This window comes from Alexandromys fortis, unplaced genomic scaffold (genome assembly GCF_014885135.2).
Source record: "Alexandromys fortis isolate MF-2015 unplaced genomic scaffold, M_Fortis_MF-2015_v1.1 scaffold_216, whole genome shotgun sequence".
NCBI classification, from domain to species: Eukaryota; Metazoa; Chordata; class Mammalia; order Rodentia; family Cricetidae; genus Alexandromys; species Alexandromys fortis.
This window is the reverse complement of record NW_026068089.1, coordinates 1,356,741-1,375,230: the sequence shown is the minus strand read 5'-3', so window position 1 is coordinate 1,375,230 and position 18,490 is coordinate 1,356,741. Positions and strand designations below refer to the sequence as shown.

General features: G+C 48.7%; 2 protein-coding genes across 7 annotated transcripts; one reads left to right on the top strand and one right to left on the bottom strand.

The window, feature by feature from the left end:
* Positions 1–3,392: 3,392 nt before the first annotated feature.
* On the top strand, positions 3,393–18,423 carry Csrnp2 (cysteine and serine rich nuclear protein 2). 6 transcript variants are annotated; one of them, XM_050122445.1, is made up of 6 exons: positions 3,810–4,481; positions 6,058–6,153; positions 9,025–9,257; positions 10,304–10,563; positions 13,398–13,694; positions 15,409–18,423. In XM_050122445.1, exons 3-6 carry the CDS (start codon positions 9,107–9,109, stop codon positions 16,291–16,293), a joined length of 1,593 nt encoding a protein of 530 aa, XP_049978402.1. In that variant the 5' UTR covers positions 3,810–4,481; positions 6,058–6,153; positions 9,025–9,106; the 3' UTR covers positions 16,294–18,423. The 6 variants fall into 6 exon arrangements, with proteins under 6 accessions (XP_049978397.1, XP_049978400.1, XP_049978398.1 ...); XM_050122440.1 differs by lacking the exons at positions 3,810–4,481; positions 6,058–6,153 and adding an exon at positions 3,393–3,785; XM_050122443.1 differs by lacking the exon at positions 3,810–4,481 and adding an exon at positions 3,393–3,785 and having other exon boundaries at positions 6,058–9,257.
* LOC126488794 (uncharacterized) lies at positions 3,402–5,518 on the bottom strand. The gene is made up of 3 exons (XM_050122495.1): positions 5,477–5,518; positions 3,676–4,193; positions 3,402–3,525 (listed from the first exon to the last, which is right to left on the bottom strand). Exons 1-3 carry the CDS (start codon positions 5,516–5,518, stop codon positions 3,402–3,404), a joined length of 684 nt encoding a protein of 227 aa, XP_049978452.1.
* Positions 18,424–18,490: the final 67 nt, after the last annotated feature.

Below are 18,490 nucleotides of genomic sequence, written 5' to 3'. Positions count from 1 at the left end.
GGACTAAACAAACATACATGCCTGTGGAGACCATTCTCATTCAAGTCACAGAGACCTTATCTCAAAATTAAAAAATAAAATAAAATCATTCATTACAAGAAAATTGTCCTCAACACATTTATGCACATATATAAATCTCAGAGACTCTAATAATCCATGATTTAGCTTTAGTATTTAACATCTTGAACGTCTTTCTATACTAGAATCGCTAGTTCTATATTATTGTTTTGCAGAGTGACTTCTCCATGCTCCTGAGCACCTACTTCCCAGCTCTGTAATTCATCTCTATTGTTGTGGGTCCCTCTCTCCTAAGTAAACTGCCTCTAATTCTGAGTGGGATGTTGAGTTTTCTTAGGAGTATATTCAGGATGCCATTTAAGTTAAACACATTTGAAAAGATTTCCTTCATACATGTTTGCACACATCTCAGATATATTCTTGAAGCAAGATTTGATGGTGGCTGGAGGTAAAACAGGAACTCCAGGAAGCTCTGCATCCAGTCCTACAACCAGGCAGACATACTTGTTCTCCTAGCGCTTGGGGATGGAGCCAGAAGGGCGAAAGTTCGAGTGCAGCCAGTGTTTGAGGTCATTCTGTGCTCCAGTGATGCCCTGCTTTAAAGGGGGGGGGGGGGATTTTAGGTTTATGTGACGGATGATTATATATTAAAGTTTAAACATCCCATTCAAATGAGAATGTGAAAAATGAAATCATATCCTATTTGACTCAATATTGTCTGTATTTTTCTCTTGAAATAGAATGGGAAGACCTGGTGGTGGTGCACACCTTTAATCCCAGCACTTGGGAGGCAGAGGCAGGCAGATCTCTGAGTTAGAGGCCAGCCTGATGTACTAGAGTTAGTTCCAGGACAGGCTCCAAAGCTACAGAGAAACACTGTCTCAGGAAAAAGAAAAAAAATAGAATGGGATCCTTTTAGAAATATATGTATAAAAACATAATAGTGAAACAGGACTTACTGGGAAATAAAAGGGAGAAGTGGGTCATTATAGGGCGCTTTGGTTTTTCGAGACAGGGTTTCTCTGTAGCTTTGGAGCCTGTCCTGGAACTCGCTCTTGTAGACCAGGCTGGTCTCAAAGTCACAGAGATCCGCCTGCCTCTGCCTCCCGAGTGCTGGGATAAAAGGCGTGTGCCACCAGCGCCCAATCTAAAGTATATTTTAAAAAGAGAATGTTCATGTAAATGATTAAGAAACCATTTATCTGGGCATGGTGGCACACATCTCTCCTTTTACAGCAAGCACTTCACTGACAGCTATCTCCCCGGCCTTCCTTTCCTGTAAATGACTTTTAATTAATTATTAATTAATTTAGGTAGGCTTCTACTATATAGTTGTGGCTGACTTGGAACTCATTATGTAGACCAGGCTGACCTCAAACTCTGCCACCCAAGTGCAGGGATTAAAGGCATGAGCTACCATCATCCAGCTGAGATTTTTTTTAAAGATTCATTTTTATTTTAACTACATATAGGTGTGTGTGTGTGTGTGTGAGTGAACACACAGGCACACAGTCTCGTGCATGTGGGTATGTGCACAAGAGTGCAGGTGCCTGCAAAGGCCAGGGCATTCAATCCCTTGGAGCTGGATGGAGTTTCAGGTGTAAGCCACCATGTGAGTGTTAAGGTAGAGAGGTTTTCATCATGTGTCCTCTGAGTTTCAAGCAGGTAGGTGGATGATCGGTGCTTGCTGTCCTAAAGACACTTTTATGATCTGCTCTTTTCCCTCCTGGGCTGTTGTCCCCTTCCTAGACAACTTTAAAGTCTCTGATGTCACCTAGGGAAGAAAATCAGAATTCACGGCACTTTTTTTTAATAGTTTGGTAGCCATTAGAGCTGGCTTCATGGTTTCTTGGCTACATGGAGACTGCACTAGCAGTTAGAACCACCATACACACCTACAGGCAATTTAATCCCGTCATCCGTCTGTGCTCCTCAACATCAAGGAAGCAGATTATTTTAAAACCCGGTATTGAGAATAAAGTACATTAACAACTCCTTAGTCTCATGAAGTCTAGTCAAGTGATGGAAGACTTAAAAAAAAAAATCAGTAGTGATGCCAGAGAAATAAGAGAAAGAGACCAGGAGAAGCTGTTGTTTCTAATTATGGCTATGATTCCAGCACTCAAGAAGATGAAGCAGGATCATTAAGAATTCAAAGCTAGGGGCTGGAGAGTGGTTGGAAGTGCTGGCTGCTCTTCCAGAGGACCCGGGTCCAAGTTCCAGTACCCACATGGGAGCTCACAACTGCCTGTAACTCCTGTTGCAGGGATTCTGACACCTCTCACAGGCATACTGCATGTATGGCAGAACACCAGTGTACATAAAATACAAATAAAAACTTTTTTTAAAAAAATTCAAAGCTGAGTTGGCGGTGATGGCAGAGGCAGGTGGATCTCTGCGAGTTCAAGGCCAGCCTGATCTACAGAGCTAGTTCCAGGACAGCTGGGACTGTTAACCCTATCTTGGGGGTAGGGGAGAGAATTCAAAGTCATCTTGAGCTATATAGACCTTATTCGAAAGAAAAACGGTGTGTGTATGAGAGAGACCTAATAGGGAGACATTTGAATAGTTACTAAATGAACCTGCATATGATTGGTTGACATAAGACCATTAAGGCAAAAAGCTCAAGGTAGAAGCATGGTTGGTGAGTGAGCTACAGGAAAAGCTAATTTGTCGAGGCAAAGAGTAGCAGGAAATAGGTTGAGAGATTATCAGACGGAAACCACAGGATGGACCTAGATCTTGACTTTATAGGTCAACGAAGAAACAGGAGAAGAAAGGAAGGCTATAGGTCATTGACAAGTCCCCCAAATAATTTCTTGATCCTTCCTTATCTTGCCCATTTTAAAGATGAGCTACAAAGCTAAGATTATCAGAGATGATAGTAAAAAGGTTTGTTTTGTTTTGTTTTTTAAAGAACATGGAGAAATCGGCAGAGGGGTGGCACAAACCTTTCGTCCGAGCGCGCTCAGGAGGGTGGCAGGCGGTCTCTGTGAGTTTGAGGCCAGCCTGATCTACATAGTAAGGTCCAGGATAGCCAAGGCTACACAGTGAGACCCTGTCTGAAAACAAAAACAAAAAAAGGTGGGGGTGGGGTATATCAATCCATCATATAGATAGGTCATTTTGTAATTCCTTTGATTAATTTAGGCCCGCTGCAGCAAGTCATATGGGGACTGTCCCATGGACAAAGATTACGTTCTTCAGGCATGGGCATGAGGTCATGGCGCGAGGAGGAGGGCTTTATAGGAGAATTTGTTTAGTTAGTGCCGGTGTGTAGCCAAAGGTCGGCAGCCTTCCTTTTCAAAAGGCTGCAGCTACCCTGGTGCCTTTCTCCAGGGGTCCGATGTGGATGCTCCCTTTGCAGCTGGTTCTAGGGCGGGCTAGGGCTTTGCTAGGGCTTTGCGGCACTGGCCGCCTCCGACTCCCGGCATGCCATTGGGCGTGGGCCGGGTGTAGACTCCATTTCCCAGGCTGCCCCAGGTCCCGGCCACGACGCACCGGCGCCTATAAGAAGCAGAGCGCTGCAGCCGGAGCCTATTGTTAGCCGGAGCCGGGGCGGTTCTCGGCTGTGCTGCCCGGGGTACCCGAGTGCAGAGCCGCCCGCCCCCCGCCGCCTGCCGGCCGGCCCACACACCCTACAGCCCGGGAAGCTACGCGACGGGCCCGGGGACCGGCGCGCCTCGGTCTTCTCTCAGTGCACACGGGCTGAGGCGGCAGCAGGGGTGGCGGAGACCCTGACGGGAGAGGCGTCCGCGGCGGGGCCGGTAATGGGCCTGGGGTGCGGGGCGGGGTGTCAGCCTCGTCCTCCCTGGGCAGCGGCTCCCGGGCTGTCGTGGAGCAGCGCTCCGGCGCAGAGCCGTGCGGAGCGAGGGGGCGGGGGGCGGGGAGCCGGGGCGCCTCTGGGAAGAGGCGTGGGAGCGAGGGGCGCCGGGGACGCCGGCCGGGCTGCAGGCTAGCTCAAGGGACGGCTGGGCGTCTTGGAAGCCGGCAGGATTGCGGCTGACGGCTGAGATCGGGATGGAGTGGGCAGTGATGTAGAATGGAGAGAAGTGAAGGAAGGGGAGGGGGACCGGAGGAAAATGTGGGAGGAGTGGTTGGGAATTTGTGAGTAGCGGGCAGGAGGATGTGGAAGGCTGTGTGGGGACTGCAGATGATCGGAATGAGCGGGAAGGCTAGCGGAAATCAATGGGTTGAGAGCTGAAGGGTTCCTCAGCTGTGTTAAGGTGAGCTGGTGACTTGACATGTCCCTTCTGCTCTGGTCTTGATGTCTCCCATTTTTCTGGCGTTGTGTGCAAAATGAGAGCATCACTTGTCCTGGTTGCTAGCTTGATCTTTTTTTTCAGGCCCAAACACGCACCCGCCTGCCTTCCAACCCCATTTGAGTGCTATGGTCTTGATTCATCCTTTTGGAAGGGTTTGGAGTGGCAATGTGACATACAAACTGTTCTTCAGTATGAAAGGTTAGAAGTTCTCCCCAGGAGACAACATTGTTCCCCTTGTCCCCCAGTTTTCAGTTCATGGTAAAAACCGCAGCCAATTCACATTCTCCTTTTCTTTGGTGGCTTTAAATCTTAGGCATCTCTAAAACCAGGGTGTTGGTATGTGGCAGTTACGTGCCGCTGTCCTTTAGAGGAGAGCTAATGCAGCATCATGTTCCAGGTCTCCCACAAATATCTTGTGTCTTCCCTAGGATGTGGCTTACACGTGGAAAGCCGGCTTCTAACCTAGTGTTAGTAAACCGGTAGAACCCCGGGGCGTGGGGGCAGGAAAGGGCCCTCTTTAAACCTATCAGGAGGTTTTCAGTGAGCACCTGAAGTGCTTTTCCAATTTCATGATCTTGGTGAACACAAGGACACAGGGATCCATAAAATCGTAGTATTTGAGAATCACCACTGCATCTTGTAAAAGGGCAGCAGGGTAAGGCATCTTACTCCATCACTGTGTGGAGTGACAGCAGGCTTTCTACCCCAGTCCTGGCTGGTAGTCCAAGAGATTCCTTGACCTTTAGCAGAACACTGGGTTCTAGTTGAGTGGAAAGGCCTTTCCAGTGAGGTGAGCCTTGTCTTAGGATTTTGGACTAATTTAAGAAAAGGCTCACACACCCAAACTGTACAAATAACTCTTGGGCCACAGCTCCACAGTTGCTCTGAGATGCGCCCCACATGTTTCGTTTTTGTTTTTGCTTTTGACCTTGTCCCTCCGTCTGCATAGGCTGTCCTGGAACTCACTCTGTAGACCAGACTATCAAGCTCACAGAGATCCACCTGCCTCTGCCTCCTGAGTGCTGGGATTAAAGCCACTTTATTGCATTGCCACACCCAGTTTTTGCTATTCTTATGGTAGTTAGGATTTGGGGTTTGCAGTCCTTACCTGAAGAAAGCATAGCCCTAATACTGAAATACACACACTGGTTTGACGTCCTCTATTTACGGCAGCTGTGAACTGTATTGTGTACCTTTGGGAAGTGTTCAGCTACAAACACAATGCCATGCGGCATGTAGTCAGAATGTGTCAGCTGACTTCATCTCACCAGCATGTGAAAACTTTGAGGGAGACACCATTATTTGTTGTGTGAGATGTTTATTTAGACATTAAGTATTCTGACCGGCATTTCTAGTCTCACCTTGGTTATTTCTGTATAGGTTTGAGTGCTTGGATATAACTCATAAAAGTGGAGGGTAGGGGTTGAGACAGGTTTCATGTAGCCTTGGGTAGCTACAAATTTGCTTTGTAGCCAAGGGTGACCTTGAACTTTTGCTCCTTCTGCACTTAAGTGCTGGGATTACATGCATGTGCCATCAGGTGAGGGCTAAAGAGTATCCTCTGAACTCATGCATGATCTTTTACCATTAAGGGAATAGCTGAGCCAGTGGGAGTGACTCATTCTTAATGGAACCTGTTCTAGTGGTTACTGTAGTATACGTGAGTTCTTCAAGGCACTTTGGGACTAACTAGGTGGGAAGTTCATGGTCAAGTTCACACCAAAGAGCTGGATAAGGAGAGCTGAGTTGAAATATAAACTTCCATTGTTTGCAGGAAATAATAGGAATTTAAGTTCTCAGTGCTGGAGGGCTGCACTTGGTGCACACACCTTGATCCTAACACTTGGGAAGCTGAAGCAAGAGGACCGCTGTGAGTTCCATACCTTTCTCCAAAACAAGCTGGGGCCTTGTAGGGCCAATCTGGGCTATATAACTAAACGTAAACAATTTTCAGTAACAGGTAACTTTACAGGAGTGTCGTAACATCCTGAGTTAGGGGATGGGACCTAGAGCAGTGGAGTTTGAAGACTGTTGCAGAGGAGCACCCATGAACTGGTTTTTATTTTGTGGTGCTGGGAATTGAAGCCAGGGAAGGCTTCAAGCATGGTAGGTAGGCAACCGCTGTCCTACCCAGGTCCCTCCCCAGCCCTTTCATGGAATAGGCCACATAGGTCAGTATACGCAGTATTTACTCATGTAGCCCTGGTTATTGGCAACTTAAGGAAATTACTTTTCCTTACGTTTTACAGCTTTCTCCTCCCCCTTTCTTTCCTACCTTCCTCTGTCATTGCCCAAACCACAACTCCAGAAGTGAGAAGACATGAACAAAGAGGCTTAGAGCAAGGAGCCAGCGTTTCCACACTCAAGGGCACAAAGTAACCCTGATGAAAGGGTGCTCTTAAGGGCAGCTGGGTTAAGATAAGGAAGAATTTTACTAATAAAGATGGTTTGGGCCCAGATCCAAGTTCACGTGAGACTTAAAGAGTAACAGTCAAAGGAAATCCACATTACTGGAAGCAGAGGATCCCAAGGAAGGAGCAGAGTGAACCTTTGCTTCCGGTCATAAATCCCTGAGTGCTTCCAGGCTGAGGAACAGCAATTTTCTACAAGTATTAGCCGGAGCCAGTTAAACGGAAGGAGCGCTAACGCCATTTCCAAGAGGCAGGTTTTCTGCTCAGTGTTGGCTTCTGTGTAGTTGAGAAGGCACTGGTGGTGTGTGTGGTTGTTGGACTCAGCAGACAGCCCTCTCCTTTTCCTCTATAGTATCCACATGAATATTTAATGACAAACATGCCCCCCTCCCAGCGCGCACGCCATGCTCCTTCACCCAGAATAGAATGGAATGAGACATTTGTTAGCTGAAAGGTATCATCTTTAAGCCCAGCTAAAATCTTACCCGTAGAAAGTCCCTTCACCCTCACTCACATTTCTAAGAAGGTGTGGTCAGACCCAAGGATCACAGCTGACACGCTGGACTCATTCGATTCTTTTAAAAAAATGTTTTGGTTGTATTTTATGTGAATAGACTTTTTTTATCTGCATATGTGTCTGCATACCACTGTGTGCCTGGTACCTGAAGAGGTCAGAAGAGGGTTTCAGACTCCCTGAAACTGGAGTTAAAGGGTTGGATGCTGGAACTGAACCTGGGTCCTTTGGAAGAGCAGCCCGCACTCTTAGCTGCTGCCTACCAGCCCTTTGTTATCTTTTACATACACTTTTTTTTTTTTTTAAAGACAGTTTCTGTGTAGTCCTGGCTGTCCTGGAACGCACTCTGTAGACCAGGCTATGCTCAAACTCACAGAGATCCTCCAGCCTCTGCCTCCTGAGTGCTGGGATTAAAGCTGTGCACCACCACACCAGGCTCCTTGATTTAAGTTTTCTTCTTAGCCGAACTGATTTGAGGGATTGCGTGCCTGAAACTGAAAGCTAATACGCTTCAGCTCGTCTTGTGACTCGAACGCAGGATTTTTATGCGACCTGAGTATGTATTTTAGGAAATCCCTGAAGCACGCACCAGGTCTGGCTCACTTTGTAGAGCAGATCTAAATTGCTACTAAAGTAGTCCAGAAAACCAGCCATCTCTGTCTCCACAGTGAATCTGGGTAGCTACTCGGCAGTAAGGCAGTGCTGGTAATCCCGCTGCAGTTAACCGCCTGTGAGATTGCAGCGTGGGAAGTGTCTTACCTCGCCACATGGGGGTTTGGCTGGCAGCATTTCTCCTGTACAGATTCTTGTCCTTTTGGAACTTAAGTCCAAAGACAGAGACAGAGAAAAACCTGCGCTTGCTGTGTTGATGTAACCAGTTTTAACTGTCACCTCTTTTTCTGTATTCCCTTGATGGTTTCTTTTTAGAGACCAGAGATTGTAAAGTTTTATTTTCTTTGTGTTGTTTCTGGAGCTGGGATCAAACCCAGGGCCTCGTGTACACTAGGCAAGGGCTCTGCGCAGAGCTGCACCCATAGTCCCAGTTTCTGGGTTTGGAAGCCAGTGCAGATTCTAATCTTGGCTCCTTTCTTTAGTACTAAATTTGCCCTTTCTAGGAGCCTGGTGAGACACTTCACACTTGCGAAGATCTGGGTCAAGGGTTTTCCTGACTGACAATGTCCTTCAAAATTGAGAGCCTGGAGCAGAATTTCCCAAAGTGTGTTCCAGGGACTATCTGCCCCCTAACATACTTCGGCAACAGTGGGTTCCACAATCAGGCTTTGAAACACTGCACTGTTTTCTTCCAGCCTTTACCATGCAAGCTCATAAGTATATTAAAAAACCCTAGGCGATTCTGCCATAGCTGGTTTCAGCTATTTTAACAGCAGTCCTATTTTCATTCAAGAAGCTATTAATACCATGGAACTAGTGTATTTAAGATACACACTTGGGGACATGCCAGGCTGTGTTATCACTGGGATAAATATTTGGGCCTGGCTTAGGTTTAAGCAGAGGGTTTGCTGTCTTTGAACAGTGAATGCTAGCCCAGTGACTGCTGTGGCCAGCAGGGTTGGAAGTGAAGCCACTCCTCCATTGGGAGGGGCTATGCAGACTCACTCAGAGTAACTGAGGCTGGAGGAGCCAAAGGAAGCAAGTAAGAATGCTGGCCAGAGTCAACAAAGAAATGACCTGGTCCTGAGAAGCCAGACTGTGCTAGGCCAGGTGCTTAGCTTTTCTTCAGTTAGAGCGATGTGTTTACAGACTTGGCGGGTGTGTCTCTGGACAGCAGTGCTGACTCCTCTTCTCCCTTGGGCAGAATCTTAATGCTCCTGGCTAACTGGTGGTGAGCAGCCTCGGGGCCATCGTGGTTGGCTCCCCAAGCAAACCATTTGAATCCAATGGATGCATTCTCGGGCTCAGGGCTCAAGAGGAAATTTGATGATGTGGATGTGGGCTCATCAGTCTCCAACTCGGATGATGAGGTCTCCAGCAGTGACAGCGCTGACAGCTGTGACAGCCTCAACCCTCCTACAACCGCCAGCTTCACACGTGAGTGAGCTGCTCCCTTCCTGCCTGCACTCTGTCCCCGTGAGCCCCTGCAGCCTGAGACCGCTCTGTCCATCCTGGGCATGTGCCCTTTCCATAGCATGTCTTGATTTTTGGCAAACCTCACTGCTCCAGTAGCATAAACTGGTCTGATTTATTCTACTTGTGCTGTGGTTTGGGGTGCCTAGAATGGGTGTGATGTGATGGAGGAACAGGAGCTTGGTATTCTACTTTGACCTCAGAGGACTTGCCCAGAGGTTCAAGAAATTGTAACTGGAGCAGGAGTGGGTATTTGGTTTGGCCACTGTGGCATCTCCAGATCTCTTCCTTCCTATTATCTTGATCCCATAACTCTCCAAGGGTCTGAACTCTGAAAGCTGTGAGGGTACCATTCAGAACCGCCTGCAGCTTTTCCAAAGGCACCTAGCCTGGGCACAGTGGCATCTCCCTGTTCTCAGGTTGTCCCTCTAGAGAACCCCTGGTAGTGAGGCCGTGGCTGTGGACTAAGTCTGGTCTGCTGCTCGTTTCCGTGGTTTCGTTGGGACACTCACACCCATTGTTTGTGGTTGTCTTTATGCACTAGCAGCATGCTTGAGGAGTTGCGTCAGAGACCTCATGCCCTAAAGAGCCTAAAATATTTCTCAGCAGGCGTGTTGGAGAAATGCTCCACTGTAGAGCACTGTCCGGTTGGACTTCCTGGGTGGAAGTGGTCCTCGTCAGCGTGGTCCACTGCTAGTTCTTAGTCACACGAGTCGACTGAAGTGCAAACTGAAGAGCTGGGGTTTCTAAATTGAGTTTTAATTAGTTTCAACTATCACATGGCAATTTTCTTTTCTCCTGAAAAGGGCACCTAGTATTCCCAGTTACTGTCTAAAAATAGATTTTGTGGCCATCTATTTGGATGAAGTCAGTCTGGAGGCAGTAGTATGAACCAGCTGAGGTCCCAGGCTCTTTCCAGTTTTGCATACTTGGAAATAGTCTACTATTTGGGGACAGGTTAAGAGCCTGGGTGTATAGCAGCAGGTGAGAGCCCTGTGTTCCATTCACAGCCACATCCATCCTGAAGCGGCAGAAGCAGCTGCGGAGGAAGAATGTCCGCTTTGACCAGGTGACTGTATACTACTTTGCCCGGCGTCAGGGCTTCACAAGTGTGCCCAGCCAGGGTGGAAGTTCCTTGGGAATGGCCCAGCGCCATAATTCTGTTCGCAGCTACACCCTTTGTGAATTCGCACAAGAACAAGAAGTGAACCATAGAGAGATTCTTCGTGAGCACCTGAAGGAGGAGAAACTTCATGCCAAGAAAATGAAGGTGCCTGTGGGGCGTGGGGTCTGGTGCTTCCTGCATGCTGAGGCCAAGGTCTTCAATTAGATCTTAGTTTGAGTCTCCTTGCCATCTCTGGTGGCACTGGCAGCTAAGACAAAAATGACTCTCCCTGCACTATCCCCGTCTCCCTAGCACAGGGATGCTTTGGGGAATGTGAACACGTAAAACTTCCCAGTTTGTCAGCAACTGTCCTTGCCCACAGGAGTAGAACAGAGCAGGCTTTGACCCTTCACACCATCAGCCCTGAAGACTGACACAGCCCCCTTGGTCTCTAGTAGCATTATTTCATGGTTAGTTTCACAGACCAGTACACCACGGTACTGGAGAGGTGGCTCGGCACTCACAACATGTGCTGTTCTTGTGAAGGATCTGGGTTTGGTCACCAGCACCTACGTGGTGATCATATGGCTGGACTGGAACTTGCTATGTAGACCAGCTAGCTTCAAGTCACTAGTAGATATGTGCCCACCTCTGTCTCCCAAGTGCTGGTTGTTAAAGGCATACACTACCAGACCTGGCCAAGTAAATCAGTCTTTAAAAAGCACTTACCTACTCTACTGTGCTGACACCACCAGAAGACCCTCCGCAGACACCCATGTACCTTAGAGTGCTGACACTCCATTGTCAGAGTTTCTGTAAGCCCTCCAATTTTCCCCAGAAATGGGGCATAGCTTAGTTGTTGAGCAGTCAAAGTCCCCAGTTCAGGAGACAGAGAATATGAATGATAATGGATTTCTGAGCCCAGAGCATGAGGTGGCTGCCTTATTTTCAGGGTGTAGGTGGAACTGAACAGGCTATGGCTGGCTGGAGACCTGGCAGCAGAGGGCAGAGACTGCCTGGATCTCACCAGTTTCATTCTTTGTAGGCTCTCAGTCTGCTCCTAGGGTCTTAGACCTGTTACTGTAATGACAATGACATTCGGCCTGCCCTTTCTTCTGAGGAATTCTGTCACTGACCCTGTCGCCTTTCTGTTGCTATAGCAACAGCTAGACAAACATTCTTCTCAGTTACAGGGAAGGTTCTCTGCCCTTTCCTATAAGACAACTCTCCCAAATGAGGCAGAGGAGTGGTGTAAGTAGCATCTGTCTGTCCCTAGCAGGACATACTGAGTGCTAACAGTGCTGACAGGGGTGTCAGGAACATGCTCGCCTGCCTCCCCAGGAAGGTTTCCTGCCTTTAGCACCTCTCAGGGCACAGTCTTCTCGGGTGCCACTTGATGTCTCTTTTCCTTTGGAGCTGTTCCAGTCAACTGTTAGAACTCCGTAACCTTCATTACATATAATTTCCTAATAGTTTGGTTTTGTTTTATCCACATGGGATTCATTATTGTAAGTAGTGTGAATTAGGTGGTAGTTGTTTTGTTTTGGGAAAATCTCGTGGATTCCAAGCTAGCTTTGAACTTGCTGTGGGGCAGGGCATAGCTTTGTGCTTTTGTTCCTCGTGCCTCTACTTCCTAAGTGCAGGATTATTAAGTAGGGACCACCACTCCTGGCCTTGGTACTCCTGGCCTTGGTGTTTCTTTCCCCAAGAATACCTCATCCCAGCACTGTAATGGCTAGAAGCCTGCACTGCTCCGAAACACCCCTTCTGTGGTGATCTGGAGTCAGCTCGCTTCCCTGATCACTTTCCCTTGAGAGCGGCAGGAATGCTGGGGATGAGCCACACACAGGAACGGTGTACAGAGGTAACAGACTGGAGAAGTCCGAGTGAGGTTCCCAGTCCCCCAGTTCCCCCGCAAGCCTTCCTCCTTGGGCTGTTGCATCACATCTCCCGTGGGAGTTGTTCCTCTCCCAGCACTCCTGCTGTCTGATGAAACAAAGCAAAGACTCCAGCCACTGAGCTTCCAGCCTGCTAGCAGCTCCCGGGGCCCCAGGGGCTGGGGCCTCTTTTCTTTACTTAGATCCTCTAGTGAGTTTGTAGAGCTCATTCAGCCAGAAATTGTCTCCAGCCTGTCCTTCCAGAGTCCTGCCCTGACTCTCTATCCAGATCAGTGCAGAGAACCCAGATCTCTGCCCATAGATAACACACAGCATGTTATTTACACTGCCCACCTGACACAGGTTTTTCTCTGGTGTGAAATAAACCAGGATCAGAAGGAAGAAAGCGTTTCTTCTAGACTGTGTTGGAAGTCAGGGCTTTGATAGTGGTCAGTAACTGGCTGCCCACTCCCTTAGCAGTAAAATGCAGTTGTTCTGAGTGCACGGGCAATTATTTACAGTGTGGGGGATCAGTTTGTTGACGAACACCCTGGGAGCTGGTGTTATGTAAAGTACCCTTTTTCTCTGAAGATAGTTTCGGGTTCTCCAGGGTTTAAGTTGAGGGTGTTTTACAAGGTTACCGATATCACTGAGGAACACGCAGCCACTGATACACATCCACTGCAGTGCAGGTAGCAATCTAGAGATGGAGGAATGTTTGTGCTGTATTCTAAACATTTCTCTAGACAGGACCATGATGTTGCCTGTGTCCCTAGCCTCAGCTTCCTGAGTAGGTGGGGTGATGGCTGTGCTGCCAGACTGGGCAGAGAGCCGTCTTTGAGGACCCAGAACTCAGGTGATGTCTCTGCTGTTGACAGTGTAGTGTTAGAGCCAGATAAAGTTTCTGTCTTTTTGCTCTGGTGTTAATCATACCCTGTGTGGTCTAGTATGGCAACCATCACTTATTTTGGCTGTTTAAGTGTAAAATTAAATAAAATTCAGTTTCACAGTGTTTACTGTGCTGTGGTGTAGGACATAGCTCCTCCTGGCTGCAGACCCGGGGTCTGCTGTGGTCACTGCACTGCTGATGCTCCAGCGCTGACCTTTCCTGTCTCCTGGCAGCTGACCAAGAATGGGACAGTGGAGTCAGTGGAGGCGGATGGCTTGACACTGGATGACGTCTCAGACGAAGACATCGATGTGGAGAACGTGGAAGTGGATGACTACTTCTTCCTCCAGCCCCTGCCCACCAAGAGGCGGCGGGCCCTGCTAAGAGCATCCGGAGTCCACCGGATTGATGCCGAAGAGAAGCAAGAACTTAGAGCCATCCGCCTATCTCGGGAAGAATGTGGTTGTGACTGTCGGCTCTACTGTGACCCAGAAGCATGTGCCTGTAGCCAGGCTGGAATTAAGTGCCAGGTCAGTCATATTTGGCCTGAGATGGTATATCTATCCCAACATTGGGGGTGGGTTGGGTGCCAGCGAGGACAGGAAGCTTCCAGTCCAGAGATAGTCCATGGCTGAGAACTGTGCTCCAGTTCCACAGCCCTCCCAAAGAAAGCAAGCAGGGGAAAACACCGTGGAGGTGCCCATTATCTTTTCTGACTATACCTCAGAGGTGCTAAGCAGCTGGCAGCAAAGGAAGGAACAGGGTAACTCTCTTTCCCACTCGGCAAGTGTGAACAGGGTAACTCCCTTTCTCACTTGGCAAGTGTGAACAGGGTAACTCTCTTTCCCACTTGGCAAGTGCTCCTCAGATAGGGATTCTGAGATGGAAGGAAACAAGTGGGGCAGCCTTCAGCTTCTCATCTGCACACAGCATCTCCTTCCAGTTTTGTGAAAGGCAAAGTAGTTTTGAGTCTCTGATTCAGGACCAGACCTTAGCTGACAGAACTTAAGTCCTCAGTTTCCTCAAATAAAGTATCTTCTTGTTGGCATTCAAAGAGATTATTTGAAATTCCCACTTTCCTGGAAACCATCAGTGCTACCCAAATCAGTGAAACCTACGGAACTTCGTGCTGGGGCATGGTGTTGAGTCCTGTAGTTGAACCCTAGAACTCATTTTCCTTGGCTTTATTTAGTAAAAAAGAACTATAGCAAGTCTGGCCAAATCTTCCTTTCCAGATTGCAGTCCCATGGTGAGTCAGTCATTCACAAACCTGAGAAGAGTCTTATCAACTGCTGGGTCTAGATATAGATTCCTTTTGCAGGAGAGGGACAGGTCTCATTCCAGGCTGGCCTAGACCTGAACTTGCTTGGCTTAACAAGGATGACCTTGGACTCTTGGCACTGCTTCCACCTCCCAAGTTCTGGAATCATTGGTGTGCATCGCCACACCATGGGTCTGGAGATTTCAATAAGCTGATACCATAAGATGTGTTTGTATTGTTTGCTCCGTGATTCTTAGGAGTTTCGATTTTGGGCAGATAAAGAGGGAGATAAAGAGGCAGAAAGCATCTCCTTACTATTTTTTTCTTTAAAACTGTGTAGCCCAGGCTGGCCTGGAACTCACCACGTAGACCAGGTTGGCCTCAGATTCACAGCAGTCCTCCTGCCTCTGCCGTCCCAGTGATAGCCCTGGCTGTGAGTCAGCTATCTTGGTATCCGCCAGAACTACACTGGTAACCCTGAGGGAGAAGCTGGTGGTGAGAGCTGGTCAGTGTGACCCTTCACCGCAGCACTAAGGCACCTCTGTTTAGTTTCCCTAGAGTGTATTGCATTGACGTAGCAAGATCTCCACTCATTTACCACGCCTGTCATTGCAGAAGGCTTGGGCCCAGCCTTTTATTGTCCCAGTGAACCAGGTAAGTTCTGCAAGTCCCTGAGGCACAAACTCTCTTCTCCTCTGAGACAGCAGTGTTCAGAGAGGTAGCACTGGGCTTGCTAACTGGAAGGAGCCTTTGATGGGATTTTTGTCTTTTGATTTAGAAGAGGAGACAGAGCCCAGGGGAGAAAATAGATGAGCCCTGAGCTGCTGGAGCTGATGTGCAGGCGTTCTGCTCACCACTGCCTAGTGCTGTTAGCTTGTGCTGCATGTCACTGCTCAGATCCCAGCTGCCTGTGTGTGCCAGCTGATGTCACCTACTGCTAGAACTATTGGTCTAATCTCACCACAACCTCATATGTCCCTCAGGTGGATCGGATGTCCTTTCCTTGTGGCTGCTCCAGGGATGGCTGTGGAAACATGGCGGGGCGAATTGAGTTTAATCCGATCCGAGTACGGACTCACTACCTCCACACCATCATGAAGCTGGAGCTCGAGAGCAAGCGACAGGGGAGTCGCCCAGCAGCCCCTGAGGATGAGCTCCTGCCCACTACTGGCTGCAGCCTGCCAGGAGCCCAGAGTTCTGAGACGCAGGACTTCCAGGAGTTCATCGCTGAGAACGAGACTGCAGTGATGCACCTGCAGAGCGCGGAGGAGCTGGAGCGGCTCAAGGCAGAGGAGGACTCGAGCGGCTCCAGTGCTAGCCTGGACTCCAGCATGGAGAGCCTGGGGGTGTGCATCCTGGAAGAGCCCCTGGCTGTTCCCCAAGAGCTGTGTCCAGGCCTGGCCACCCCCATTCTCATCCAGGCTCAGCTGCCCCCAGGTTCCTCCGTCCTGTGTTTTACCGAGAACTCAGAGCACCCCGCTGCCCCCCCGGTGAGCAACCCATCCTACTTGAACAGTGGGCCTCTGGTCTACTACCAGGTGGAGCAGAGGCCAGTCTTGGGAGTGAAGGGAGAGTCTGGGTCGGAAGATGGCACAGCCTCCTTCCCTAAGGAGAAAGATCTGAGCGTGTTCTCCCTCCCCGTTACCTCGCTGGTGGCTCGCAACTCCTCAGACTCAGCTGCCCCCTGTAAACCAGAGGTGGGGAAAACACCCGCTCTCGACCAACTGCTGCCCGATGACTGTAACCCTAAGCAGCCTGAGAACGAAGGCTTCCACCCGCCTTGGTCTCCCTCAAGCCTACCCTTCCGAACGGACAATGGAGAAGGCTGTGGAGTGCAGAACTCCCAGCAGAGCGAGGATCCCAGCTGAAGACTCTGCCCTAGAGCTCCCTCTGGCAGTGTGACCTGAGGTAGACACTGCCCGTTCTCTATTTATTATCTAACACCATTTCAAAACAGGACTGCTGCTCCAAGGTTATTTTATTGAAACTCTTAGGAAAATGGGTAGGAAAGGGTAATTGTTAGTACATGTGTTTTTAAGAAGGGAAAGAGACCAGCCCCAGCTCAGTTTCCAGTACTGAGCTCACTGGGCCACCAGAACAAAGATGTCGCTCACACAGTGAGCTGGGTAGCTCAAGTAGCTCTTCTTCATGCACAGGGCCAGAACTAAGGATGTGAGCAGCTCCCTGCAGGGCACGGGCTCTCTCCTCAGACAGCCATCTCGGTGTATCAGTCACACTGCTGGAAAGGCCACTCAGCTGAGTCTAGAACAGAGGCTGCAGAAGTCTCCACTTCTCTACAAAGCCTCCAGTTCTAAACATTGATCCTGCCCTTTCTCCCACCTCCTATCTGGGAAATAAGTTCATTTTCAGCGTGTTTGGTATTCCCTGACCTGCTCTGTGGACAGGATTCCTGGTCTGTAACTTGAAATATTCCTTTCTATGTTCTTAGACACTAGAGTTAAACTTTTCTGCCTTTTCCTCTATCCTTTTTCCTTAAAAGAAAAAAATGCAGGTTGGACGTGGTACGGAGCACAAGGCTTGCACACCATTAGGCAGGGTCCAGTGTGGAACAGTCTGGACGATGACTGCTGTCTTCTCACCTAGTGCACCCACACACTCCTTTTGGGAGAGCTTGGCTCTACATGGAATATAAAGTACAGTACAGTCATCAGCTAGTTAGGATCGTCTCTCTGTACCGACCCTCACGGTCCTTGGTTACCTAGGGTTAGAAAGCCCTTTGGATATCACAGTTCAAACCTGAGAATTGTGGGTGTTTATTGGACCCTTCTGTCTTGGAGATTTATGAAAACAAACTGATTCTTAGTAATATGACATAGGACTCCCAGACCCCAAAGGATTCAAGGTCTGATTATAATCTTTGAGATGTACAGACTGGGACTCAGATTCAACACTTACCTCAGTCAGCAGGCCTTGCTCCTCTCGCCCTAATTAAAGTTCCCAGATCCCCATTCAGCTCTGACTTTTGCTGGCGATGTTACCTCTGCCCCCTGGTTCAGTGGAGGTGGAGTGAGACAGTTTCCTCTCATTCTCCACCAACCAGGAAAGGAAATGAAATTTGCTTTGATTTTCTGAGATAGGTTCTTGCTAAATAGCCCTGGCTGGCCTGGAACTTACTGTGTGGGCCAGGCTGGCCTCCAGCCTGTGGCCGTCCTCCTGACACACATCCTGAGCACTGGGATTGCCGGTGTGCACCGCTTTGCTCGACTCTATTTATTTTTGGTGGGATACTAAGGCCCTGGGGTTGCAGAGCGAGCCTGACTGTGTGTGGCAGCAGAAGCACCTAGTTCTCTCTACAGCCTCACAGGAGTTACCTGGGTACCAGAGGCCAAGATGCTCTCACCCTCAGCTAGACTTCTTAAACCCAAGACCGAAGCTAACTGAGACTGGCTGGTGGAGAGAAGAACCTTTTTGAAGGTTTGTTGGGAAGGAAGGAACTCAGCACCTTTCCTCCTTAAGACTCCAATGTTCTCATCCCTTGGCCTTGGATTTTCATTAGGAGACATACCTACCACTCACTGTCATCAAGACGAGCCAACCCCCAAGATATCTGATATAATTCTAGTTTCTTATTCTAAATGCATCTCGTCATTAATTCCATGTTCTGATTCAAACTGATCCCCAATCTGAGTGCTAAATGTTTAGCACTGGCGAATGTCAAGCAAAGGACCTTTCTACAGCTTGGTCCGTCTCATTTCTGGTGCTACCTGCGCTGGGCAGAAATGATAGTTCCTGCTAGGAAGGCTAGGCCTCTGACGGAAGCAGAACCAGTCCCCCTCAGTCTAGGCCTGCGGCTCCTTACCACAGCTCTTGTTCTACTGTCTCCTTGCATACTGTGCACAGGTCGTATTTTCAATGTGAATCCAAAGCTTGTCTGGCTCTCTGAAAACAGTTTCTCCCCCTCTAGGTTCTTTACATGGTAATGATGCTGTATTTAAAGAGAATATTTAAATGTAATATTAAAGAAATATTCAAAAGAATGGTTTTCTTTGCAAGCCACAGTTATTTGTTAAGAACGGGTGCTTCTCTTGCTGCAGGTATAAAACT

What these genes read in the sequence shown, in the direction of transcription:
- Csrnp2 (XM_050122440.1), top strand. Translation starts at nt 9,107, where the DNA reads ATGGATGCATTCTCGGGCTCAGGGCTCAAGAGGAAATTTGATGATGTG. An exon ending in TACAACCGCCAGCTTCACAC is followed by an intron (nt 9,258 to 10,303) that starts GTGAGTGAGCTG and finishes TTCCATTCACAG; the next exon opens with CCACATCCATCCTGAAGCGG. An exon ending in AGGCTGGAATTAAGTGCCAG is followed by an intron (nt 13,695 to 15,408) that starts GTCAGTCATATT and finishes TATGTCCCTCAG; the next exon opens with GTGGATCGGATGTCCTTTCC.
- LOC126488794 (XM_050122495.1), bottom strand. Translation starts at nt 5,518, where the DNA reads ATGCCGCATGGCATTGTGTTTGTAGCTGAACACTTCCCAAAG. An exon ending in TAGCTGAACACTTCCCAAAG is followed by an intron (nt 4,194 to 5,476) that starts GTACACAATACA and finishes GATTTCCGCTAG; the next exon opens with CCTTCCCGCTCATTCCGATC. An exon ending in CCGGTCCCCGGGCCCGTCGC is followed by an intron (nt 3,526 to 3,675) that starts GTAGCTTCCCGG and finishes TGCTTCTTATAG; the next exon opens with GCGCCGGTGCGTCGTGGCCG.